The sequence below is a fragment of the Phalangium opilio genome, unplaced genomic scaffold (assembly GCF_054372755.1).
Source record: "Phalangium opilio isolate 3A_F unplaced genomic scaffold, DU_Popi_V2 ptg000003l_1, whole genome shotgun sequence".
NCBI classification, from domain to species: Eukaryota; Metazoa; Arthropoda; class Arachnida; order Opiliones; family Phalangiidae; genus Phalangium; species Phalangium opilio.
The window spans coordinates 5,506,285-5,533,929 of NW_028324145.1; the positions used below are offsets into that span (position 1 = coordinate 5,506,285).

A 27,645-nucleotide genomic window follows, 5' to 3' on the forward strand; every position below is an offset into this window, starting at 1 on the left:
AAAGAGGTAAGATGGAGCGGTAATGATGATGGGCCATGTGCGGCCATGATGATGGGTCATGTACCTCACATGCACCCCTACCCTTCTGAAGAGGCAATTTTTAAGTGCTGCCGCCTAACGTCATTGAATTTGTATGAGACCTAGCTTCTTTTTTAAGACACCGAGGGCATCCTGGACGTTTCCATACCGCACTACCCTACCCAATAACCGAAACGCTAAGGAGTCTGGGAGGGCTTCGTTGCTGTTCCGTAGGTATGGACTCTGGAGGTTTCTTCTCCATCCATCTCTCCTTCAAGGTTTCAAGATGAAAAGTCAACGGCCTAGACACTAACTCTAGTACAAACTTATATTGAAACGTGAAACCCAAACGGAAGTATATAAAGGAAAGAAATAAATAAATAAAAAAAGGGGGACCGAGGCTTAACTGTAATTGAAGATTGACACTATACACAGCGTCAGCTAATATTAGACCGGATCAATCCATGGGATCAAATAAGGCTTAGCATTTAGCTCCGGATCCATAGACCCTAAGGCTTTATAAAGGTCCCTCTTTTATTGTTCGTGACAATAGCCTATGAGGGGACGGGGGATACATTCTAATTTAAAATATCTAAATGGCATTAAAAATCCGTACATAGTCTCCTTCCCAATCCCGGGTTAGGTTATAAAAGGATTAATTTAACGATCTCTTTTTTTCCTCACCATGGGGATAGGAGTTAAATAAAACTCTAAGCTAGAATAAATCCTACTATACCATAAACAATGTCGTAAAGTAGAAACTGGTTAGTAATAAAATTTATCACCAACAATTTCGATCTAAAGTTTTTACGTTTTGCATTAAAAATAACGCTCCTAGCTCAACCGTGTTACCATAACTTATAAACAAATTATTTCCTAGAATATGTATTTTCACTTAATCCAAAAATTAAATTGATTCAATTTGGAAAGACCAAGGCCTAACCAGTGTACTAAGTCTAAAACCTTTCAATGTCTTGCATTTAAATTTTGCCTTTAATAATTAATAATAAGTTTAACCCATCTACTTCAACAGCATTACCAGCTCTGTTAAGTGTAAACTAATGATTTTCTAGCAGAAGTCTTTTTAACCAATTAAAATTTGGAAAGCCAAGGCTTAACGATTATATACATTGAATTGAATTTATATTTGCCTTTAGGTAATTAAAAATAATGCATCTAGCAATCAGGGAAATATATTTTTTAAACTATTCCTTGTAAGTTGTAACCAGTGACACCAATAATAGTAAACCGGTCCTTAGGACTGGTCCCCTTAGATTTCCAATTAACTGATCCTGAGAAACGGCAATCCCCACTTCTCAAACTCAAAAACTAGTCCAAAAACAATTAATAAACTGGTTATGGACCAGAGAAAGTGTACTATTTCCCAGACTGTAGTGCAGTCCGTATAGCGTTACCAACTCTATAAACAAATGTTGATTGATATCCCAGCAGACATCCTTTAAACTTAATCCAAAACTTCAATCCTGATTCAATTTGGAAAGACCAAGGCTTAAGTATTGTTCTAAAACTATCTTCAGCTCAGCTCAACTAGAGAGTTACGTGGTTAGGAGATCCTCTGACTTTAAAAAGTTTTGAAGAAAACAAGTCAGAGTATAGAAACTTCGAACTACACTACAGAGATCAGAAGAGAAAAGGCGCTGGAAAAGTCAAGAATACACGAATAAAAAAGCTCTTAAACGTTCATGGAATGCGACTTATCCAATATACCGAACCGAAGGGAAGATTGTACGAGCGCTGAGAATAGAGGAAAGCATTCTCTTTACTCAAAGAAACTCGCGGAAGAAAAATAAGGAAGATTGTGAAAGAGACGAAAAAAGGAAAAAGCAGTCGGCAAATGATAAAACACCATAAACATAAGAAATAAATTTCTTCGCTAAGCCTAATGTACAAAACTTTATATATCCATGGAAAATGAGCCGAGAAATGTCAATGCTAGACTTATACGTTTCAAGCTAAGAATTCAACGCAAAAAGAAGCAGTCATATCTGTAATCAAAGCTATACGTTCAGCAAATTCAAGATGGTATGGGATACGTATCCATCCATTTTTTTATTCACTTAGAAATAAGTAATATAGAGAAAGCTAGATTGCCTTAAATTTAAGGCTACCGTTGATGTCTCCTTCCCCCTTTTCATTTCATTAACCGACCATATATCCCATGAACCATATCAACAGAGGAGTTTGTATAAGAAATAGATAGAGCGTGGGGTTATATACTCGGGTTTTCCTTTGAATAATTCAAAAGAGCGAAATCTATGCCGCCATGATTCGGGGTTCCTTTTCCCAGCAAGTGTTGAATATATTGATCCGCGTAAATATAAGAAGCCGTTTCCCATCTAGGGTTTCAATGTAAGGTGGCTCTTTCCCAAATATATTATCAAGTTTAAACGTCCAAGTGATATTTTAATAGATTCCAGCACAAGTTCGTAAGATACGTTCCATGATAAGTTTGTCACTGGTTACAAACTGGAGCTTGTCATGAAGCGACGTAGGTCATAGATTCGAGGTAAAGCGACGCCTGGTCTGGCGCTGTCAAAGGCTAAGTACAGACTAAATAGGAAGATGGACTGCAAAACGGACTGTAGTCAATTCTTGCGTCGTTCTCGAACTATTTCTAAGTAAGTCTCCAGCATTACGAAGCATAGGAAGTGTCATACTTTTGGAACATATCTTATAAACTTACGGTAATATGAAGGTGCCAAGGTGGTAGGTACATTTTATATCTACCTAGCTCTCAATAAGTCTCTAGGTAGTGCATCATACTTATGGAACATATCTTATAAACTTATGATTCCAGTTATAGGACTTTAAGTGAATAAGAACGGGGAATAAAAGCGTGCCATATTTTCAACACGTAAAAAGAGATTGCGAAAACTTTAACTCATTTATTTCTGTTATAAGCACGATTCGAATTTGTTTTCAGGCGAGCAAGGTGTAGGAAAAAAAATAGTACACGAAACAACGATTGCCCAATAACATAACTACGTGTCTATAAGAGTAAAACCTCGGAGATTTTTACGCAAGTTCGGAGTGAAAACAGTTGTGTTTTTAGGGTCAAACTGAGTGGAAATTGTCATCAAAGAACATGCATGGAGTCTACAACATTTAGTTAAGTTCCCAAACATTGATTGACCCCTACTTTACTTTTAGCTGGTAACGGATCGTTTCTTAGCTGCAGTTCCTAACCAAACTGGTTTTTCTTCTACCCAATCTCCACAAAGACACACATACACACACACCCAAGGCCACGCAAAACTCGGTTTAAAAAAGCTATACGTGTCATATAATCATACGTAGATAAAAAAAAATAGACCTAAAACACAGAGCTAAAGGTTCTTCCTCCTCCATATGTTTTTGAGATAAGCTCAGTTTACGATCACGTTAGAGCTCGGATGAGAGAAAAAAACCTCTACAATGTAATGAAAGACCCAAAAATCTTTGCCAAGAACCTTGCAGTAATTTAATAAAAGGTGTGAAAAAAAAATATATAGTTGGAGAAAAAACTCCAACCCCAACAAAATGGGTGTCTATACAACGTAACGCTTTTATAACCTTTGAAAGGGTTAAATAATATAATTTAACGCATTCTTCAACACTCCATTCCAAGAATGAAACAGACAAAACAATTTCCAAATATTCGCAACATATTTCTCACACCATAAACTGTAAAACTAATCGTTCTTAGCCGCAGTTTTCCCGAAATTAATCCCGACACAGCTTAAGGGCTATAAAGACAGCTAAATAATTAAGCAGCCAGACAATGTAGTTGGCTGAAGTAGAAGAGGGCGTGGGGGGTCAAAGGTAAACTGCAGCTAAGCCTTTTCCGTTGGTATTCTCTCAAACATTCTCAAAGCGATAAGGAGAGCGCGAGTTCAAGTAGAAGTCGAAGCTTATAAAATGTACAACGGCGCATAAACTCGCTCGCCCCTCTCTCTCAAGCGCGGCGGTTCTCATTTTGTATTGGGATCCCGAACTCCCAAAACTATATAGTATAAGCAAGAAGGGATATATTTAGTTTACTAGGGAGAAGTTATAAGATTCCTAAGTATTCCCGCGCCATAGTTGCAGTCCCCCTCTCAAAATACAAGGGGGAGGTAAAAGGAGGCCGGTCTATTTTGCCTCTCCTCAGTCGGAAAATACGTAATCATTCGCGTCGCGCTGACGTGAGTTTTCAAGCACCAGTGAGATGCTGGTTGTAATTCAGAGGCGAGGATTAACTCCGGACCTACGTTTGGACTGGAGATAAAGCTAGAAATGTGGCAAATTTATATCTTCTCCTTAGTAAACTAGATATCACTACTTGGTATAAGGCGGGAAATATCCCCTTGAAGTTGGAAAGGCGCCATCTGAATTCAGAAGGGATGGAGGTTGGGTCATTGAGACACGTACCACGCGGAATACATAAGGTACATGTTCGAGCTAGTCCCGCTCATGTGGGACCACTGTCCGTGACCATTCGAAATAAGGAAAAGCGGAGTTGAAGTTGGAAACCAAAATCGATTCTTTCCCCAGCTCCTAGCAGCTCCTTTGCCGGGGTTTTATGATTTCAGAGTTTTCAAAAGCAAGATATCTAAAACAACCTCATTTCTATGTATGTATGTACTCTTGACAGTTTACGGTGAATAAAGGTGTTGTTCCGAAAAAGAGAACAGCAACGTTCTAAAGGGTCAGCCATAAAGGTCACACGCACCTTTAACCCTAACTGAAATGTGTGTGTGTGTGTGTGTGTGTGTGTGTGAAAATTGAATAGCAAGTATTTACATTCAGCGCAGATATTTTCAGCCTTATATACACCCAGAAATTGACTTTTAGGGTATTGGCCCCGAATAAGGCCACAAACGCGAAAATGCAACCTAAAAAGCGCATTTCCTCAAGGTTATATTTGCCTATTTTCACGAAGATAGTAATATTAGGCTAAGTATGAGTGTTTAAGAAAATTAGCCAAATACATAGTGTTTTGCAAGGTCAGTCCGAAATTAAGGGGCAGTGTGTTCTTTGGGCGATTTTGAGTCGAAAAAGTAACTTCTATCTCCATTTTGAAGTCCGGGCCACCGTTTTCAAGTTAAGATTGGATGTAGTATTTTACGGATTACCCCTTAAATTTAATTAAGAAACTGATTGAGACAATGCTGATTTTATAATTTATTTAAGGGGTCATTCCTAAAACACCCCAATCATATAACTCGAAAACGGTGGCCCGGGGCTTCAAAAAAAATGGAGATAGAAGTTACATTTTCGACTCAAAATCTCACAAAGAACATCCCCCTTAATTTCCGCTGCAGACCTTTCAGAAACACCCTGTATAGCGTCCTCTCCTATCCCAATTCTTAATACAAATCCATTCAGCGGGGTTATAATTCTGGTTGTTTGAAAGATGCAGCTCTCCTTTTCAAACGACACCTAATACCTGGGATTACACAATCAAATGTTCGAATAATTAAGCAAAACAGCTTAAGACAGTGTTAATCATCCCAATCCTTATTGCAAAATTACTGAACTTTGGACCTATAAGAGATACAGGAAGCACTTTTAGAATATATAGAAACTTCCTTCAATTTCCGCGCCAATTAGGGTTAGATTAGGTTAGGTTTCACTAGAACCAAAGCTAAAATGATCACTACGCTTTGAACTTCCGTTAATTAATGGAACTGGGCTTTGTTTACAAATCGAACGAACGTCTGACAAGAATTCATTTACTTTACTAGAATATGGCAATTTCTGGTACCACCATCCTAACACTTTGAATTTGTAACTGCCCTAAACCAAAGAGGTGGAGTATAAAGAAGGGGAGTTGAAGGTATAGCAGATTTAGCAAGGCATTTTGGAAATTCTCGCTTTTCTTTTCATTTATGCATAGCTTACAGACTAAGAGGATAATACCGTTTACACAAGGAGGCCTGGCTTTAGACTCCACCAGTGAGTCAAGCCTCTTTGTGTAACACCTGAACTTCCTGAAGGCTGGCCTCCCTGTGTAAATGGTATGAATCACCCTAGCCTGAAAACTATGTATTTGTTATATTTTACTTCTAATATTCGGTTCACCGTATTTCAACCAATAAGAGGGCAGAGAATGACGCTCGTGCACACCGGAAGCTGAGAGGTAAACTATCAAAGCGAGAACACCTAATCCAAGCCTTCTACTACCCCCTCTTTATAACATCTTTCCTTAAATCGTTTAATTTACTAAAATATTTCAGATTCTCGTCCCCTCCATCCTTTCCAACATAACTTAGATTTCGACAATATTCGCGAAGCGGTTTTTGTATCGACAAAGCGACGCAGTTCCCCTACTCCCTACAAGATTTATTAAATCCACGTTCCCAAGTAAAGTTGGTTCAGACTTTTGCAAGAACGCTTGGGAATTGGCTTACAGAATAACCATCAAAACGTAAAGGGGCAATGTACTGTATACACTCCCAATTTACCTATAGATTTACAACCTAAACTAGTCTAGACTATATTCCGGGGTAAAAGGTCATCGCAGCATAGTGTTTGCCTAACAAAATTTGCTTGGGAATTGCGGCGGCAAGTGTAAAGGATTCTTTAATCAAAGTGTTGGACTATGCAGACACCGAACGGGTCTCCGACGATGCTTGGTGTGGTAGACAAATCCCTTTAGGGAATGCAATAAACAATCACGTACCTAGCTATACAACATGCTGGATCAATTTCAGTTTTGTTCCCATTTTTCTATAACCATATGTATATATACACTTCATTGTGGCTTAGATGTTTGAGGAGGGTAAATTGCTTGTATCTAAGTCATTAACCGAACTGCATACAATTCCGAATTTACTGTAGTGTCGAGATAAATTCTTCTTTCATATAGAAATAGCAGAAATCCACAATGAGACAAATACAGCGGCAGAGCGCCCCAAGAATCGTTAAAATTTCCATACATCGTCCGTTAAAGAATAGCCCACTCGATCATGCGTCAGTAAGACATGATCGAGTTAGCTATGGCTAAAGAAAAGACGGTAACAATGTGCTGCCATCTCGACATGAATGTCCGACGAAAAATTTAAAATTTTCAAACTTCACTCACTAATATTTTACGTAGTACTACCAAGAAGTGATATCTAGTTTGTTAGGGAGAAGGTATAAGATGCCTAAGTATTCACGCGCCATAGTCCCATTCCCCTTTCAAAATACAAGGGGGGATGTAAAGGGAGGCCGGGCTATTTCGCCTCTCTTGAGTCGGAAAATACGTAATTTTCGTCATTCGCGTCGCGCTGACGTGAGTTTTCAAGAACCAATGAGATGCTGGTTGTAATTTAGAGGCGGGGATTAACTCCGGACCTACGTTTGGACTGGAGATAAAGCTAGAAATGTGGCAAATTTATATCTTCTCCCTAGTAAAATAGATATCACTTCTTGGAACTACGTTGACACGTGTGTGAACAGTCTAATTAAGCGAGAGAACCAACTAAACCGTCGTGAACGCAACATTTTTGTCAAAATTAATTCTGAATGGGCCTTATCTAAAAACGTTTCACTTTTCTTATAAATAATGGATTTTTAAGTTTGTACGAATCCCTGTGTAGTTAAAAATAAAAACCAGAAAAAGGAAGGGTTGAAAAGTGTTCCATGGGTAAAACGGGAAGTACCAAATTCTTTTCTGTATTCCGAAGAAAACTTTCGTCTCTTTATTAAATTTTCGTGAAACCAGCGAACTATTCAGAGCATAAAGGAAGCCGGGGCGTATGGATACTCAATGTTAAATCTAACCACGAACCCTTTCTCGATTATAGACGATTGAGTTTCGTGTTTTCGATAAAAGCTAGTTGGCACGAGAGGAATAACGTTAGAAGGTAAATGCACCTAACTCTACACGCAGTCCATACATTTCGAATAACTAGTGTAACTTTAGAATGCATGGTATACTAGGGACCAAGGCCCGGAAACATCTTCTTTCTATCCCAGACCCGAAATAGGGCGACACGATTTCCTGACAACCCCGGAGTTTCCAACCAGATTTCCACTAGATAAAATTCTAGGGTTAACAATTCATGACGTCACGCGAGACCTATTTCCTTCCCACCTCCTTTCCCCCTGGGCCTCTTTCTTCCCAGCAAAACGTTAATGTCCTGCTGGTCTAATACTGGATCATCCGGTTTAAGGAGAACTTTACTTAGGCTTGCGCGTAGGTCTACATCGACAAGTAGCCGGAAATTTCCTGTTTTCATCCGAAAAGGGGAGGAGTTTAGCCAAGTATTAGTTGCTTCCTTTCCAAGTATTTATAGAGACAATGCTAATGAAGAAATTGTAATAAATATTGTTAACTAAGTTAGGCTTAGTTACGTGTGAACACTAAACTTTAATTAAAGGCAAGATAAACAAGTGTTCTCCCATATGAACGACCGTTATTATAGCCCTAAAGAAAGTTTCCCCAAAATAACACTAAAAAGTATGTAGCTCTACGCTATACACGTCATTATTATGTCCCTTCATTTTAGAGGGATAGATCGATGCTTTCGTTATAGCTAAATATTCTCAGCATAAATCGTATAAAATCAGGGGGAAAGGTATAACTAAATTTATATCGTTTATTGAATACTAAACAGACAAGTTGCGAAACCCAAAATACTCCCTCTCTAGACGTAAAAAATGGGGTAGGCAACCCTCAGTATCGGGACGTACAAGGAGGTTGATACATTGCCATCAGTCTTCGCCCAAACAGACTACAGCGCAGGCGCCAAAAAACGAGATTGAAGGCAATGTCTTAGCCCGAATCCTTCCCTATCAGTTAAATCGCAATGGTCTTCCGATGACCGTAAACTGACCGAGTTCGCCAGACCTACAACCATGGGGATCTTAATTATAATCATTAATTCTCTAATGACTTAATCATTGCGTAATTAACGTTGAAACTGAATTGAATTTAACCGTTAGAGAACGAGACTTCACGCCATAAAGCACATACGTCAGCTTATTTAAATACGATAGATCTAAGCACAGTGTGATTAACATTTTAACCAAATGTTAAGCCCGAGACGCGGCTAGACCAAGTAATAAATAACTCAGTTTCGTGCATCTGAGAGATTTGTGTTTAAACTATCAATAGACTGACAAACAGACACTCCAGGGAAACAAACACCTCTCCGTAAATACACTTCCTTCGATCAGGTACACGAATCAGTAACGCGATTAAATCAAAGCAGATTAAATATAACTCAATTTAAAAGAATATTGGAGGTGCAAACGGCTTTCCAATTAAATATTAATAAGTCCAAATAATCGGCTTAAAATTTTTCCCCTAAATTTAGTAAATTAGGAATAACATAGGTGCAATTAAAGTCACATAAGCTTTAACGAAATTAGAAATTTAGGTTTAAAACGCGTAACGAATTTTAAATCAAAAGGGTTCGGTACAGAATAATTATAATCACAAAGATATAGATTGGAAATTCGATTTTGAAATATCAATTTTCCAACTATAAAGTAACAAAGTCAATTACAATATAAAATGAAAACCCAGAAAAAGCAAAACGATTTTAAGTAACTATAAACCAATCGCCCTTTTGGGACGGAATTTAATTAGGGGGTCAGTTATTTTAAAAGGGGTAATTAAATAGGAATCAATCGACCAGATCACACACACCATCACCTACAGTAACAAACTAACAGTGCGATAAGCAACCATGCAAGGGTATGGGGTTTAATTTGTTTTCACATCCTGCGATCGGTTTCTCATCAGCTAGACTCACTCTCTCTCTGCTAGAGATGCGCTTAAAACCTAACACCGTCTAATAGAAGAGGGTATAATTGCGGCAGCATCGAGTGACTTTCCGTGTTAATTCAATCCGCTAGAGACCATTCCTCCAGGTCTCCCCTTCCACACGTATACCCGCCCGTTTCTTAGGGTCTAACAGAAACAAATTAACTTGGAAATAATCGAAAATCATAGTATGACGTCCCTAGGCTACCCGCGGCGTTGCCCTAGTGTTTTAAGGGCATTTAAATTAAACCGGAAAAGGTTTCCAGTTTATGTAGACATTAAACACTAAAATTTCTTTGTACCCATAGACGTATCAAATATCTGCAAGATTTAGTGTAGTTTTTAATGAAATCTTGTAATCTACCTTGGTTTTTTACTTCTTTCAAAATCAATAAAACGATGCCTAATTAAGGGGTGAATCGTGAAGCTAAAAATGTTACGGGTTAAGAATAGGAAGTTCTTAACAGGCTTAATGGCAAGGGGGTTCGCATTCGTTCCTTCCTTGGGACGAACTCAACCAGACCACTTAAGTTCTAATGAACCTTCCCCCTAGTGTTAATGATATTTATTTATTTATTTGTTTATTTGAGAGCAACATGAGGTATAAGGTCGTGAAGCCCTATAGCCCTCGTTCTTATATTCTTAGTGTGAAGGACAACAACAACCACAACCACAACCAAAAATACAATTGTGAAATTAGTAGTACGGAAAAAGTGTTATCACATTTGATCAATCACGTTGGGGTCCAAATTAGGGTAAAACAACGCCATTATGGAGGACCAGAATTAGGGTCAAAACCACGCCATTATGGTGGGCCTGAATAAGGGTCAAACCACACCATTACGGTGGACAGTTACCACAGCGCGAAATAAATTTCGCCCCGGGAAGGGTTGGTAACGATAGCAGTATGAAGCAACCAAGGAGTTTGTCAAATCAAATTCGGAAATTAACGACTTGTGACAGCGCATAAAGAACTATCAAACAACTCTCTAAAATGTATATGATATACTACGCTATTTTGAAGGACATTAAAAACTTAATTCTTTAAAAAAAAAAACGGAAATTTCCAAGATTTAATCTACTTCCGGTTACACTTTACTTAAAATGGCGCCCAATAAAACCCAGATGTCTTTGGAATCAGAAAACGATCTTTAAGCTCGGGCCTCCCACCCTATTCTGGGATGCGTCTCAGCGCTCAGCATCCTTTCTCGGGTTCCTAGCTGAGAGCCGCATCCCACCCAAAAGTGGCCTCATGGTCAAAAACGTCGGAGAAACGTTCCAGGCCCTAGATTCCTTAGATGGTCATTCATCAAGCTATAGTGTGGAAGCTGTCCGTCCCCCTTTTCGATCCTTAACTTCCTCCCCAAACCGTACGTATACCCTTAAGATTCAGAATCTGAAAAATCAAGATCGATAGATCTTTCCAACGATACTCGTTCTCCGGCTGCTGCTGTAAGATTGAAGCTTGAATACTTTTAGCGGGGGACGAAGATACTCTCAGTATTACAATAGAAAAGGTCCATAATAACGACCAATATCACTTTACACTATTAGATAAGGCCTTGTAAAGCATCTCTATCGTATGATCCCATTCCTAAGTGACTATCTTCGTCCCTCCCTCCCTCTTATACCAATAGCTCCATCTCTCTCGTTCTCTCTCTAAGACTAAAGGGGGTCCATCGTCTTATCAGGAGGCTATTAGAGGTCACGAGCGCACTCACACTGGGCGGGATAGATTGCCAATGTTACAACATACAAGAGGGATCTGGGATGTATACCAAGAGACAAAGGTTTTATTTACCTCCCACAGTCATTAATAAATTTACGAGAAGCTGACTAGCTCTTTTAAAAAGTAAGATACAAAAAAATGGAAATTGGAGCATAATTCAGGGTGTTTCTTCTTAGGACTATCAGAAATTAAAGGGGATTCTTTGATCGATTTCGAGTCAAAATTGTAACTTCTATGACATTTTTAAGTCCCAATCCAGCATTTTCTAGTTTTGTTTGGAGTGTGGCAGGACCAAAGCAACGGTGAGTTCTATATAGGTGATTTTAAGTCGAAAATGTAATGACATTTTGCACTAAGAGCCATTGTTTAAGAGTTACGACTGGAGTAATTTACGAATGACCACTTAAATTTAATTAAGAAACTGATTTAGACAATTATGTTTTATTTAATTAAGGGGGACATCCTAAAACAAATATCTAATCACAACTTGTAAACGGTGGTCCTTTGAGTAAAATGTCATAGAACATTTTCGACTCAAAATCGCCCATAGAACACACCACTGTACTTTAGTTCCACCAACCATTTTGGAACACCCTTTATCGCCACAATAAGATAAATGTTTAACAGATCTGTGTTAGGGGAAATTAGCTCCGGTTACTTATGTTAATGTGTTAGCAAAATATCTCCCTATTCGTTTTATACTCTATCAAGAAGTGATATCTAGTTTATTAGGGAGAAGGTATAAAATTTTCGCATTTCCAGCTTTATCTCCAGTCCAAACGTAGGTCCGGAGTTAATCCCCGCCTCTAAATGACAACCAGCATCTGATTGGTTCTTCAAAACTTCATGTCAGCGCGACGCGAATGACGAAAACTACGTATTTTCCGACTGAGGAGAGACGAAATAGCCCGGCCTCCTTTTACGTCCCCCCCCCCTTGTATTTTGAAAGGGGGACTGGGACTATGGCGCGCGAATACTTACGCATCTTATAACTTCTCCCTGGTAAACTAGATATCACTTCTTGACTCTATTTAAGACTCAACTCTAATAGTTTGTGAAATGTATCACAATATAAAGGTGGTAAAAGACACCGAAGACACTCTGTTTTGATATTATGGGAAAAAAATATCAAAATTGAAAACACGCAAATCGTAATCATAAATTAATCTCTATTAGACTAACCCTTTATATACAGTTTCTATAATTCGATTAAAGCCAAGAGACGGTATTGATTTAAGAGTAAAAATGGAAACATTGTATCGTAAAAGGTTTAGCCAATAACAACTGGGCGGGTAAAAAACAACCATAAATATAACAGGAATATTTATCAAAAAAATATTATGTAAATCTGAAAGCTCGTCCAAGAGACAGACAGATCTAAAATAAATTCAAAAACCTGAAAACAGCTTTATTCCAATCGATAAATAGGCTTAGCTACCCTACCTCCAAAAATTACTGAAAAAAGAACAAAAACAAGTCAACTATATCATGGAGAAAATACAATAGAGGAGTAGGAGGTCCTTGTTGTTAAATATTTTGGAGCTACTTCGGAAAGTCGCTTTCTTGGTTGTCTAAATCTCAATCGACTCCTCCAGTAAAGCATACGACCTTTTTCAACTAATAATGATATAAGTTGTACAGAAGGCAATAAACCAATGTGGAAAACCCGGAAATGAATAGTAAAAATTTTCCGAGATATTCCATTAATTATGCAATGGTAAAGGCTTAAGTGTCTACTCCTCTACTATACATCCTCCATGACTTTATAAAGCACCACCAAATCTTTTTTCGATAAAATACATATTTACACAGTCAATGAATCGAATATCGATTAATCTAACAGTCATGCAGTCTCGCTATAATCTACAAACACGTTTCCCGCGCAGATGGGACAATTTAATCAAGATTAGGTTTAAAATTTAACATTTGAGCTTTAACATAAAAAATCATTTAGTGACGTGGTTCTCGTGTTTATTTAAAGATAGCAAAAAAGATCACGCAGTCTAGACACGCTGACTTTTACACAAGGGGAAAAGGTTCAATATCGGTCAATACAGACGGAAGACTTCTGTTGCTTTTCTCAAAAGTATAGAGGTATAAAAACAAAAAGTTCACTACATTTACAATTCCCTGCCTTTGACCGTAGACGCCATGTAAACTGAGAAGCAAACTAAACTACCCTCCGCTCAACCGCCTACAAAAACTAACCAATCACAGAGAAGAGCTTCTTGACGTCATAGGTTTATAGAAAGTAGTACATGGTACTAGCGACCCAAACGTTAATTTTTGGTACTAGAGCTAGTCTTTATGAGCCTATTCACGATGCCACCAAAGAGAATATACCAAGAGGAGCGGAAACTTTGTAAATAGGCTCTGAATTTGGAGAAACTAGTTCCGGTTGTTCACGTGACCGTGTCGTCTACTTAAAATAACCTTTTGTACGTCAACGGTCAACCCAGAAATCAACCCTTTGCCAACACCAAAAATAAGCAGTCGACCTAATTTAACCAGTAAAAGATGTCGCTGCTTGGCTAAGCAACAAAAACCGGATCTGGTTACTCCAAAGCCCTGTGAAAGGCTAAACCTTCTGCTCCTCTTGGTATATTCTCTTTGGTGCCACGGTCGTGAAGGTAATCATACGCAGACGGGGGTCGACACTATTCTGGGATCAAAGAGGGCTTCTCGAGCAAGTGTCAACGAAGTGTACTTTTTATTTTTATTCTATATACTTTTGCTTTCCTGGAAAGGGAAATAAACTGTATCTCAAATAATATTTTCTCGGGAGTCGATGAAGGAAGGGAACTTATATAAGATCAAAATAAAATGGTTGGCGGAAACCTTGTCAAGAATTGACAGGGAAATGTCGGACATAAAAAGAAATAAGATAAATTTCTTGTGTATCTTCGTATGATTGGTTGCTATAAGTCCCCATGCAACTATAGAGGCCGAGACACAATAATAATATCTTTTTAATAACATGTTTTTTTAATGAGAGGTGAAATTCAACATTTCCTAGTATGTATGCCTTTATAATTTTGTTTTTATTTTCTCTGGTATAGGGTACTGTTTGTATATGTAGCTGCGCTTTTAGGCCAGAACTGAAATATTTAGTACTTAGCAACGTTCATTTTCTCTCAGTCAGGTTAGGAGTTAACAAGTTGGGAAACCGAAATTTACCTACTCTCCGAGTCGAGACGAGGGCTATCTACTCAATTAAGAGGTTTTACTTAAATTAATCAAATAAATAAATAAATATAATTATATTAACTATTTCAATCGTCAGTAATTTACCTTAAGTGGTTTTAAGAAACGTTATTCCTAAAAATAATTTTAAACAGCTATTGTTAAACGTTTGACTTCTAGCGTACACCTTAACGATTTTTGTAAATTTAGGGTATATAAGGCGATTGATTCACAATAAATGATAAGAAAGGCCGCAATTGCGTGAACCTTTGGTGGAAGCCTTTCCATTTTTGAAGGCTAGACGTTTCTCGTAACCCAAGCCGATGGCCGTGTACATCTTAACCCTAACGATGATAATGGAGTAGAAGTCAATATTACTTTTTGTGAACTGCGAACGTCTATACCGAACACGTTTGCTCCGATTTGCAAACTGCGAACACGGACACAGACACAAACAAACACGTCCAGTAATACCTCACTGTGACGCCATCGTCACTCAGAGAGGTAAAAATTTGACAGAAACTAACTGTGCTTAACGGTCTTATTGGTGACGTCACCATCGTATTTATACCGCGGTCGTCTTATTTGGCATTCAAAATACAAACCGAATTTAAAGTTTCCTTAAAACTCGAAAACCCAATATTTATATTTAAACCCTTGAACACAATATTTAGACAGCTTGTCAGATGGATTATAATAATAAAAAAACCATCTACAAGTTAAAAGACGGAGTAGAAGGGACTTGCCTTTACTTAGAACTTACATTTGCATAAATATATTCATATTTACTCTTCACTTTTTCATAGGGATATTTAAACAACCCAAGTCCCACAACAAAACATTACCATAAACTATATTTAGGTTAGGCCTAATCATTATTTTTTATATAAAAAAAAAGAACAAAAAAATGTAAAATGGATGGATGAATTTTTAACTTGAAGTCTAGTTTTAAACTCCAACCCTTTCCTTTTACGACAGCGCTTATCTTAATTTATACAGAAATAAATCAACCTGATAACTATAACCATACATTCTCGCAAGCAGTATAATCGAGAACTATAAAGGACTTCCTAAAATTTACAATTGCGCAAAAGGGGAGTAAATTTATAACTTCGGTTAAGCATACTTTCAGGAAAGGATAAGGAGGTTTTGAATATCGGTTTATTCAAATTTTTAGACGAAAACAGAGCTCTAGGTTCTCTGATAAGCTAAGCGATATATAGATCCCTGGCGCCACTCGCTTGGATTTCATAATACACTACGCTTGCCTAAACCTAAGTTGTTGCAACTTGCAAATTTGGTCCCAAGTTATAGACAGGCCCAATATAAGCATCCTAAGGCAATAAAAAAGAATGAAGGCTAATACAATAGACAGTACCGAACTGTTGTCTTCGGGTATTATAATATATGACAGTCCTAAACCTTTTAGGATCACCGAACGGTTTAGGGGTCAACATCAAGTACCAGGAGGTCAGGTTACAATTAGTAGTGGAGTACGTTGCATCCAATCGAATACCAGATATCCTATTACACTCAAAAGTGGATGCGGTCATTTCAACCCTTACTAAGCCTTAGCGAAACGCCAGTTTGACTCCTGATAAGCCTTAGTAGATCCAAATGAAGCTAACCCTAATTTAGGTTACGAATTCGACCATTTATTGGGAAGCGGGGGAGAATTCTAAGCCTACTTTGAGGTTTAGGGTTATTTGTAAGGAGAAAAAAAAACCAGAAACTCATCAAGCCTATTTGTTCCGGAGAAACTTCAATTAAGCCTACTGTTTATACGAAATTTATAATGGCAGCAAATTGAACTAAGCCTAACTTATAAAACAAATTTGAAAGAAACATTTAAATTAAGCTTTTAGAAGGTTCATCTTTAGGGTTAGTTGTCAGAAAAAGATTCCAACTTACTAAGCCTACTTTGCTCTATAAAAACATTCATTAAGCCTAAAGTTCATAGGAACGAACGAAAAAAAAAACCAATTAACCCTAATCTTCGCCCACTTTAAAATTTCCCTTTTAAATTCGGAGTGTGGAGTCGATAGACAGACATTTTCCTATCAACTCTTTCGTAGTTCGTGAATTAATTTAACACTTGGTTTGGAAGAAAACCCGAAGAAAACCTAAGGGTATCAACGAACACCAACCAAGGCGATTTAAAGCGCTGGAGGATTTTTCCAAACGGCTACACTTTCGCTAAAAGGGGAATCCCGTAATTGAATTTCCCAAAGAAACGTCTTCAGTGCTTGCCTACCCTCGCAAAGATAGATAGATATATAGTTAGAGCAATGGGCCAAAAATAGGGGTTCAAATATTTCGCCACAATATAAGAGAATTCCGAAGAACAAAATCAAACGTTCTTCAAATGGGTTAAAAACAAAATTAGCTTCGCCAATCGTTATCCTTGTATTGCGAGAATTCAATAGGTACAATAAGGAATCAAGAAGTGATATCTAGTTTATTGGGGAGAAGGTATATGATGACTAAGTATTGGCGCGCCTTAGTCCCAGTCCCCCTTTCAAAATACAAGTGGGGGGGGGGACGTAAAAGGAGGCCGGGCTATTTCGCCTCTCCTCAGTCGGAAAATACGGAATTTTCGTCATTCGCTTCTGAGTTTTCAACAACCAATGAGATGCTGGTTGTAATTTAGAGGCGAGGATTAACCCCGGACCTACGTTTGGACTAGAGATAAAGCTGGAAACGTGGCGAATTTATACCTTCTCCCTAATAAACTAGATATCACTTCTTGCAGGAATGTATGGTGGTGCGAGGGATTGAAATGTCTAAGTTGTGGTGGCCTCATATCAGCGTGGCGAGGCTAGTTACACAGATTTTATCCAAAATAATAATAATAAGGTAAAACGGAGGATTGAAATTTCCAATTAATGGAATATCAAATCGCTAATTGAATATTTCGGTTCTATTTTAATATTTGATGGCTAAATCATCTTTGGCAACATCTTCAAGGAAAGCCCCTATTTTACTTTCCTACGTCGAAATATATTCCATTTTCAAATAATAACAAAACAAACTTAAACATTCATGCTCATATTTTTCCTATTTCAAATTTTAAGTGCTAAAGCAGTATATATTCTACGAAATTAAATCCCCTTAAAATATCAGTCTAAAATTTCGAATTCCCTCAGTTACTTTTCCGACTCTCCCTAACAGTCTGGGAAATCGCACACTTCCTGTGGTCCAATTAATATAGCAAAACAAATAGGACCAGTTTATCATTTTGGACACTAGGGGATCACTGGTCCTAAGGTCAAGGACTAATTTAAAAAATATTCCTATTTCGCAGACTGCTCCCTAAAAAACTAAAACGATTCAACGAGCAGCCAACCAATAAGAGACATCATTTACGTAAAGTAAAAAAAAAAAAAAACCACGCCAGATGTTACTACACCAACACCATTTGACCTCAACAGAAGCGACGGATCTTCTCTTAAGTCATTTCAACTCCTCCATTTATTCCAAGCACAAAATATAAGAAATTCAACCCTTTTTTCTTTAACTTTAAATCTTACAGTTCTCAAGAGTCCCATTAAAAAAAAGCCAGGGAATCTTAAAAATCCTTGTAGAAGCATGGAAAGTTGGCGATACAAATCGGTGCGGAATTCCATCGCAGTTTTAGCCAGCAAACGCATACATAGTTTTCAGACTAGGATGATTGATACCATTTACACTGCAGGAGGAAGCCACGCTACAAAGTGTAGTACAAAATATAGCCTGGCCTCCTGGTGTAAATGCTATCAATCCTCCTAGTCTAGGCTTATCCTTTTGACTTTATTTCGTTTCGCAAAAGCAACGCCACACTTCTTAGCGCGCCGGTGAAACGTCATCAGAAAACCCGTACCTTGCAAAAATCCAAGCGTGTCAGGCTTATAGTAGCCGAGGTGAGTGTATGTTAAACTCCATATAGCGTGTGTGTGTGTGTGAGAAGGATGGTGCTAGCTAGGTATATACGAAGCTGACGCGCGGGGTTATTTTTTGGTCAATAAAACAGTAAATGCGCCGCGTTACAAAAAGCAAAGACTAAAGGTAAACCCTTCCCAAGTATTTCAGTATTATTAGCAAAATCCCCAGTGCTACGCTATAATGATAATCTTACTATATCTAAATATAAATGGTAATACAGAGGAACGTTATTAAAGTTAATTCACTCTGTAGTACCCGTGCAAGTAATTCTTGGCTGACGATAAGGAAAACCAGGGATAGATTTAATTTTAGAAGTACGAATGGAGATCAGAGTAGTCTGGGCGCGCGTCAAAGTGCTGGATCCCCTTCCACGGGACGGAGGGGTGGGTATGAAAGAAGAGGCGGGTCATAGCGACAGAGGTGAAAAGGAATTACGTACTGTTCGCCGTCCCCGTCAGCAACGTCATCAAAACGTAGTTTAAGTGAGCCAATAAGATAATTTAAACTTTTCGATACGTGTTGGAGGGAGGGGCTCTATACTGGGCTATGAGTCGGACTGAAGTAAATACTAACCGTTCTCCATTCCTACTTCTAAAATGAAATCTATCTTAGTTCATTTACAGATTAAAAAAGGAAAAAAGTAATGACAATAATAGCGTAGTATTTCCGATGTACGTCAATAACGTTTTACTTGGACGCCATTACCAAGATGGCCGCGAAGTAACAAAACCTGTCTTAATCTTAACAAGCATCTACATCAACTTTCCCACACAATAAAACTAGCTTCAGCATTAATCGTACGTAAGTCCATCAGAGATAATGGAGATTCACTAATTAGTAGTAAGTAATGACGTCATGTGGGAATTAAACCAATTATAAATATACAGATCAGACGAACACCAATATTAAGTAAAATGTAGCTGCTATAATATCGAAACATAATGATACGCCTGATAAATGTGACATGTCAGACCAGTATGACAGCGCGGTTCAGAGAATAATAAATAAGAATGTCGCATCCCATTTCACGGAACAACTTAATTGTATAATTATGTATAATATAATTGTCTGTCTGATCTGTACCACCCTGTAGACGTCTGAGGGCCAACTACAGTCGCGAGTCTATCCCTTTAATATCACGTTCTGCAGATAACTGATATTTATTTATAATTTAATCTTACCTCTCCTGTTTCATCTTCTATTCTGGCATTTAGGGCTTCTTTCGAATTAGGGTCCGCAAATTCCTGTTTTTGCACTTGGCCTTCCTCGGCCTTTGCTGTGGCAACCATCGCGCACTTTTTTTCTTTTAAGCGTTTATATTAATTAAATACGATTAAAATATGTTTAATTCCAATTTGTATCGAAACCCGATTTTTTTATATCACGTTTTTGGCTTTTTGTAAAGTTGCACAACAAATCTTATTATATTTCACACTTTCGCGTATATTCCGAGCTAAAACTGTACCACCGCAATTTTATTTATTTATTTACTTTTTAATTTATTCTTTCTTCTTTTTATAATAATATAAATTTGGAATATAGAAATATACTCTCCATAACGACGCAGGCGCAAACCTTTGAATTTAATTATATTATTTTTTTTCTTGTAGTAATCCTTGTACAAAAACTTGTTAATTAATAAACTTTAAAACTCTCTCAATTTTTTTTTTCTTAAAATATTTATATTAATTTTGCTTATTTTCTTTTTACTTAATTTATGGACGAATTACGAAAATATATCCAATATTTTTGCTTGATTTGGTCGTCAATTTTGGTTTTTGAGAATTAATTTTGAGATATTTATTTGAAGTATTTATAAGTTACGGAATTTATCCGTTTTTTAATTGAAGAAGAAAAGGAATTCGTCATAACGTTACGTCGAAGAATAAATAGCCAAGGCTTAAAAACGAGGTGTTTTCTTTTATCCTAGGGTGTTGTTGTTATTGATGTTGTTGTTTTCGTAACAATGAAATGGCGGGAAAAATATACTATCGAAGATACTTTCGCGCCAATTACTATCGAAAATAGAGCGCCTTTTCGGCCTCCTCGTTGTCTCGGTTCATTTAGGACGAAGATCTTAAGCCTAACGACTCGAAATAAGGTAATCGAAAACGCGTATCGCCGGCGAGTGAACGCGAAGGCCCGTAAACAGCCATGCTTCTGGCTAAACTGAATCGGATTTCGTCAAATCCAAAAGCGCGCGTCCGATACTAGCGCCACTGAACGAAAAACGCGCGCGAAATATTTATGGCGCGCGCGCGCGCTACGGTACAGTTTTTGGCGGGAAGACAAAAAACCCCAAGCGGATGAAAAGACAGCAGAGCGGCGTAGCAGTAAGAAGCTGAGAGATAGATATGATATTCCAGAGACATTAATTTCTTTTTTTTTATTTTAATATAAATCTCGATACCTCCGTGCACCATTAATTTAGTCTTATCGTCTGGTATAATTGATTTTAACCTAAAAAATTTCCCGCTTTTTATAATTATCAATATTTCTCGTATCTATGACTGGAGGAGCTACCCAATGAAAATTCGCGGTTGTTTCTCTATACCTCTCTCTCACTCTCTTTTAGAGTCTAACTCGCGCAATAACCAAAGTGCACTAGTGTACTATTTTCTATCCGGGATTGGGGCAAAGGCAAAAGCGGAACTGAACGTATTGCAGCGGCCATTTTTTGGCGCGCTACAATGCGAATTTTGCCGCGGATATAGGGCATGCAGGGATAGAGAGAGAGAGCGTACCCAATCCCGATACGGTACCGCCCAGACTCGCTTCTCTCAAAGCTAAAAACCATAACAAAACGTAGAATTCCTTCCGTCTCTCTTTCTGAATAGGCAAAAAAGGGTTATTTTCCTTCGCTCCCCCCCCCAATATGGATTTTTTATCCCCAGACTAAAATCCAGAGTCCAAAATGCTGTGAGAGAAAGTGTACTCCCTCAAAATCCGCCAAACAAAAGAAAAAAAGAAATATTTTTTTACGGTTGGAATTGTTTTCTTTCCATTAACTTCAAATGGATTAGAAAAAAAAATAAATATAAATTTAAAATAATAAAAGAGTTTCTTTCAATTTAAATTAGTTTTTTTTTCAATGTGCCCCTGGTGGATTGCTTTCCAGAAGAACAGCTGTGTATTGCTTGTAAAACATTTCTACAGGCGCTCGTAGGTTTAACATGGGCTGGATTGCCCCTATAAAGTAGCTTTCCCTATGAACAACAGATGTTGTGAAAATTAATATTAATTTTAGAAAATTAATAATTTTCTTAATTAAGAACAAGGATACAGCTAGAATTTTAATAAATTCCATTTCTTATTATTAGAAAGAGCGTATAAAATAATCAATATCGTACCCATCTACAATATTAAATAAGATACAAGCAATTAAGTCTTCAAACAGAGCTCGACTCGCGTTAGGCCTCCGTGAAGGAGATGACGTTTTAGGTCTTGGGTGCCTAATCTAATTACGGTTCCGGCGCAAGACACAACATTACGTCATGATCTACTTCACAGAGGCCTAAAGCGTAAGTTGGTGTAGGAAAACGTAATATACTCGAATGCTCTTTTAAACTGTAGGTGAATACAATCAAGATTAAAATTTGAAATTTTCATTATTTAATATGTTCTTTCAAATAAAAAAAATATAAAATTCCAGTCTGGTCTGGTCCTTGCCTTTTAAGTATTTCATACTGTCATCTTGACAAGGTATTTAGTAAGGAGTTGGCACTTAAATTTTGAAAAGGTGAAATCTTTACTCAGAACCGTAAGTCAACAATAACCCCCCCCCCCCTTTTCAGACAGACCAAGGAGTATTGTAACCCTAGAGCGGTTATATATATATATATATTTTTTATTATTATAAACTTTAATAAAAATGTAATATCAAGAACAGGAAAAGAGCAATCTCTTCTAAAGCAAACACGCGAATGACATATTTCCGGTTAAGTAAACGTTAGTTAAACTTCGTGACGTCAGACATGGAGAGAGAGTGAGTGTAAGAATGAAAAAGGTTAGTGAACCTACCTACAATATGGTTCAGACAGAAATAGAATCATCAAAGAAAGACTAACTTCCGGGAAAAAGATGTATTTTTTAAAAGTGACCTAAATATTTCAAAGTGAAGTTAAAATGATCTGAAACTAACAGTACAGTATTTAATCAATATCTACATAAGTCAAAGTTCCAACTGACTGACTGATAATAGACGCTCAGTCCAAACCGCTTTACCTTGAAGGCTAAAATTTCTCAGGGGAGCTACTTTTTAGTATAGGAAAGCGCGGAGAAATATTTTTCCAATCCGTCGCCATCTTCAAAAATGGCGGCCAGAAATGTAATTGAAACCTTATTTATGGAATAACGTCCATGCATTTCAACCGATTTATTTAATATTTAGTACACAGTTTCCATATACCCCATAAACGGGTTTTATGGCTTTTCGGTTTTGATTGCCGCCATATTTCAAAATGGCGGGCCGAAAAATAATAAAAATGTCCCAACGGGGTGAAGGGCAACACCAGGTGCCTTTGCTACTAGCCTTAAACATATTTGATGAAGTGGTTTTCTTGTAAGCTTGTTCTTTATGATCTACACAGTCACAATTCGTTAATTTACGAATTTGATTAACCAAACTGAATGGTTGATATCAGTAACACTAGGGGAAGGTTCATTAGAATAGGTTTTGCGGTTGAGTTCTTCTCGAGGTTCGGACAAAGGCGAACCCCTAGCTATAAAGCCTGTTAAGAACACCTTATTCTAGACAAATAAAAATCGTAGCTTTATGAATAACCCCTAATTAAGCACCGTTTTATTGAATTTGTTTGTAAAAAACTATAATATCTTAAAAGAAACAACACCATTCTGACTACTGGTGGACCCGAAGACTATTTAGTGGGCCTAAACAGAAAGGTAACTTTCACTCGGTTTCCGGTTCCTTCAAACAACCGGCCAACGCCTGGAATGTAAGCTATAATTTTACACATACTTTAAAATTAATTACTTATTAATTTCCAATTAAATTTAAGGACCTTTTCTCTGGAATTTTATCCATGGCACGCATCTCTTAGAAGCTTAGGTATTTTGAAAATTCGATATCGTTACTAATAAATAATGGCGAATGGGGAAATTCCAAAGCCCTGAAAAGGTGATGGAAGCTAAGCTCCCATAAAATCCCCGCTTTTATGGATAGACCCCATCTCCATTTCCGTTCAAGGGACGTATTACGAAAGCGCGAGATTCAAGATGAATATTAAATGAGAGATTCGGGTTCAAAGGTCACGGATTAACTTATTCATATACTTGGGTCACAAAAAGGTCAAATACACCTAGGAGAGCTTTGCAGTGAAAAAGCCCTTTTTCTTTCGCGGTTTTTGGAAAATACGGTGATTTAAGGACCGTGAAGGAAAATAGGGACTTTAGGGACTAAACTTGGGTTGCTTGCTAAGTCCCTAAGCCTAAAATTTTGATTCACGATCTAAGCCTAATTCGAGTTAAAGTTCTCAACCAAAGGTTATGGATTAACTTAAACATATAATAAGGTTAAAAAAGGTCAAGTACACCTCCGGGAACTTTGGTAAGTCCTTTGGTTGTCCTTAAGAAGAAGAAGAAGAAGAAAAAAAAAAAAAGAATATTAGGACGTTTGTATCATGGTAGTTCTTTAAACCTAGTCTTCCATTAAGTACCCCCCTCCCCTTTAAAATTGTATAAAACGACAAAAATTCCGCCTCCGTAATCAAGAAAGGCGGGAAACTTTCCCTTCTTCGCTAAGCCTATTTTTTCAAATACAAATAAAAAAGGTTGTTTTACAAGAAGAAATCGCACAGTCGTCAAAATTTCATACAAAGATATTTTTTCAAAACGAAATTTCAGATTATTGAAGAGTAAAAAAATACAAACACAATATCAGACATGTTTTTTTGTAACAGAAAGAAACGAAGCCACGGACACGTAAAAGAAAACTTGTGTCTAGTCTTTGTACACTTTTCTTCCCATCATAAGAATAAATAACATTGGCTAACAATACCCCAAGGACGTAGATACAGTTAGGACTAAAAAAAAGGGTCACCCATCTTTCTCGAGATCCAACTCCACTTGGCACAAAAGTTCGCGTTAAGTGTATATCGAACGGGCCTTCCCTTCAATGACAACCGAGTTAGTCTTAGAAAGGTTACGAGAAAGGTCACGATGCAGTACGTCTAAGAACCCCTTAAGCCTTTGCTTATCTTTTGCTTATAGCAGTATAGTAGTCCGAGACAAAAGAATGAGAATTGAATTAATTTCGGTTATGGAGAGTGTCAAGTAATTAAGTCGTATCTTTCCATAGATTCCTTAATGGAGTTACGCAGTTTATGCTATAAGAAAGTGTAGTATCATTATATGAAGGTCGCGTACGCCATCTAGCGTGTAATTAAATATACTTCATAATTTTTATCCCTCTGCAGGGTTCGGGGGGAGGGGATAAATATGTAAATGACACTAGGGTGTTTTTATAACAAAGACTCTTAGTCCCAGAGTGTCAGAATCTACAGCCAAAAGAGAGCCTTTTGTCGCTTTATAAACCATTTTTTTTCCCGAATTTTTTTTTGTATGAGAACCAAAGGGATTAGAAAAAAAATTAGATTACTTTTAGTAGTCGTACCAGCCTTAGTATGCCACAAGTTCAATGCAAAAACCCACCAGACAAGGAAGCTCTCAAATTATGATGAGAAGTGAAGGCAGTAGGCTTAAGTGTTATTTAATTTTTTTTAATATATATACAAGGTCTTCAAATAGGAGGAGCACCAGAAAAGTACAGTGGTTTCTATGGCTGGGAAATCAATTTTGAGTCGAAAATGTTCTATGACATTTTGCAATAAGGAGGACTACCCTAAACAAGTTATGTTTATGATTGGAATGTTTTAGGGATGACCCCTTAATTAAATTGGAAATCATTGCCTTTCAGTTTCTTCGTTAAATTTAAGGGGTCATCAGTAAAATACTATGGATCTTCACTTGAAAACAGTGTCCCTTACTGAAAAATGTCATAGAAGTTACATTTTCGACTCAAAATCGCCAGGGTTGCCACGGAATTTTCGTTTTACACCCTTTTTCAAATTCCCTGCCTTAACCAGGTTTTCCAGGTACTGTGGCAACCCTGCATTACACTTTGTTCCAACCATGCATCTTTTTGGACAAACAGGTGTATCTATCCTGGTCTAAAACATGCAGTGCAGCAAATTATGGTTGCATAAAATGATAGCAATTTTTCTAGACGTTGCTTCATCGCGTAAAAATGGGGTCCTGTAATCTGGCAGCATACTTATACGTCCACCCAGCTGTAATCTTATCAAGATTTAATTGGCGTTTCGTTCACTGAATCGTAAAGTAAAACTATGCTCTTTTTATAAATTCATGGATCCTTTCTTTCTACCCCCCCCCTCCGCCCTAAAGTCTAACATCATTATCTGTAATTTAGATAAGTGTTCCTATAACTTAAATGGATACTCCGGGCTACAATATTTTCTTTGTTAATCGAAAGAGCGTATAAAATAATGAATATATCAATTGGAACCATGTTTCTAAATACAATATTAAAGAAGATACAAGCAATTAAGTTTTCGTAATGCATGGCACTATGCGTTAGGCTTTCCCGCCTAGCACAGGGAAGTACCCCTCCTTATTGGACGAATCCGTCAGGTGGTACTAAGCGTCCAATAGGGGTACTTTCCACTGCTTCGCGGAAAAGCCTAACGCGTAGTGCCATCCATGGTACGTTCCCATTTTCCCCAATCCCATAATACCCAAAAGGAATATTTCGCCCAAAAGATTTTTTGTCCCATTTCGCCCAAGCCCGAAAGTTGAGATCGAATTTTAGCCTATAGAAATAAAAAAGACCTAGAGAAAACTAGCCTTGGGTTGGGTTAGGCTAGGTTAGGTTAGGTTGGGTTGAGTTAGGCTAGGTGGGTGGGAAGCCTTCACATGAGCAGTTCCCTTATGAGAGGATTTCATATTAGCGGTCCTCATAACAACAGTTCTCTAAATAGCGGTTCCCGAAATGGCAGTTCACCAATTACAGCAATTACCGATACAGCGGTTCTCGTAAACGCGGCGTACCGTTACAGCAGTTCTCTAAAGAGCGGAAAAACAGATATGCGAAAAACCATAGTTGTTTATTATGGTGTATTATTTTTCTATCCTGGTAAGAGAATTGTAATCTGATACAGCCTGAAGAATAGTACAATATTTAAGTGTACTTTAAAAAAAAATGCATAAATACGCGCCGAGTTTATTAAAGCAGTGGAAGGCACGGATCGAGAGGATATTGTAAGGGAAATTAATAGCCAATGTTTCTGTTTTGGGGGAAAAATATTTTGGGACAAATGAGATTGGGAGAAATGGGTATTGGGGAAACTGTTTTTGGGTGAAATGGGGGAGAATCCCATCCATTACGAAAACTTAATTGCTCGTATCTTGTTTAATATTGTAGATATAAACATGGTTCCAATTGATATACTCATTATTTTATACGCTCTTTCGATTAAAAAATAAAATATTCTAGCGCAATGTATCCCTTAAACACCGCCGTGAACGTATAGATTTCAGTCTAATGCCCTTAATCCTAACCGAGACAGGAATAAGAAATCTTTATCTAAAAACATTTTAATAAATAATATATCATATTAAACCAAAATTTTCCGAAATTTGAAACTCCCTTATTAAAAATAAAATAAATTTAAATTAAATCAAAATAAATGCTAAGCCTACATGAACGCGGTCAACCACCTGTGATACTTTGAAAAGAAAAAAAATGAATATTTTCATTTGGTCGTTAGTTTATTAAAAAAATATTAGCTTTTCTTAATGTACCTGTGCTAACATAGCAAATGTTTGCTCATAGGGAGGATGAACAGGGGGGGGAGGCGAATTTATCGATTCTTCTACTAAATTGCGTAACATATATCCAGGAAATATTTTGAAAGTAAAATTAAGTAGTTAAGAGATTTCATGGATAATTTGAAATTTGCACCTACAACCAATCACGTAACGCCCTACTTTAACCTTTGTTAACAAAATACCAGCGCGG

The 27,645-nt window shown here is 37.4% G+C and overlaps 1 protein-coding gene across 5 annotated transcripts in view; it reads right to left on the reverse strand.

The window, feature by feature from the left end:
- Positions 1-20,031, reverse strand: part of Snap25 (Synaptosomal-associated protein 25kDa) — a 44,288-nt gene extending 24,257 nt beyond the window's left edge. For 2 of the 5 annotated variants that reach the window (XM_089837690.1, XM_089837696.1), the window contains exon 1: positions 19,772-20,031. In XM_089837690.1, coding sequence (XP_089693816.1) covers positions 19,772-19,879 — 108 coding nt within the window. In that variant the 5' untranslated portion in view covers positions 19,880-20,031. The remainder of the gene's footprint in view (positions 1-19,771) is intronic. The other 3 variants (XM_089837687.1, XM_089837682.1, XM_089837676.1) reach the window with 3 other exon arrangements.
- Between the last annotated feature and the right edge of the window lie 7,614 nt (positions 20,032-27,645).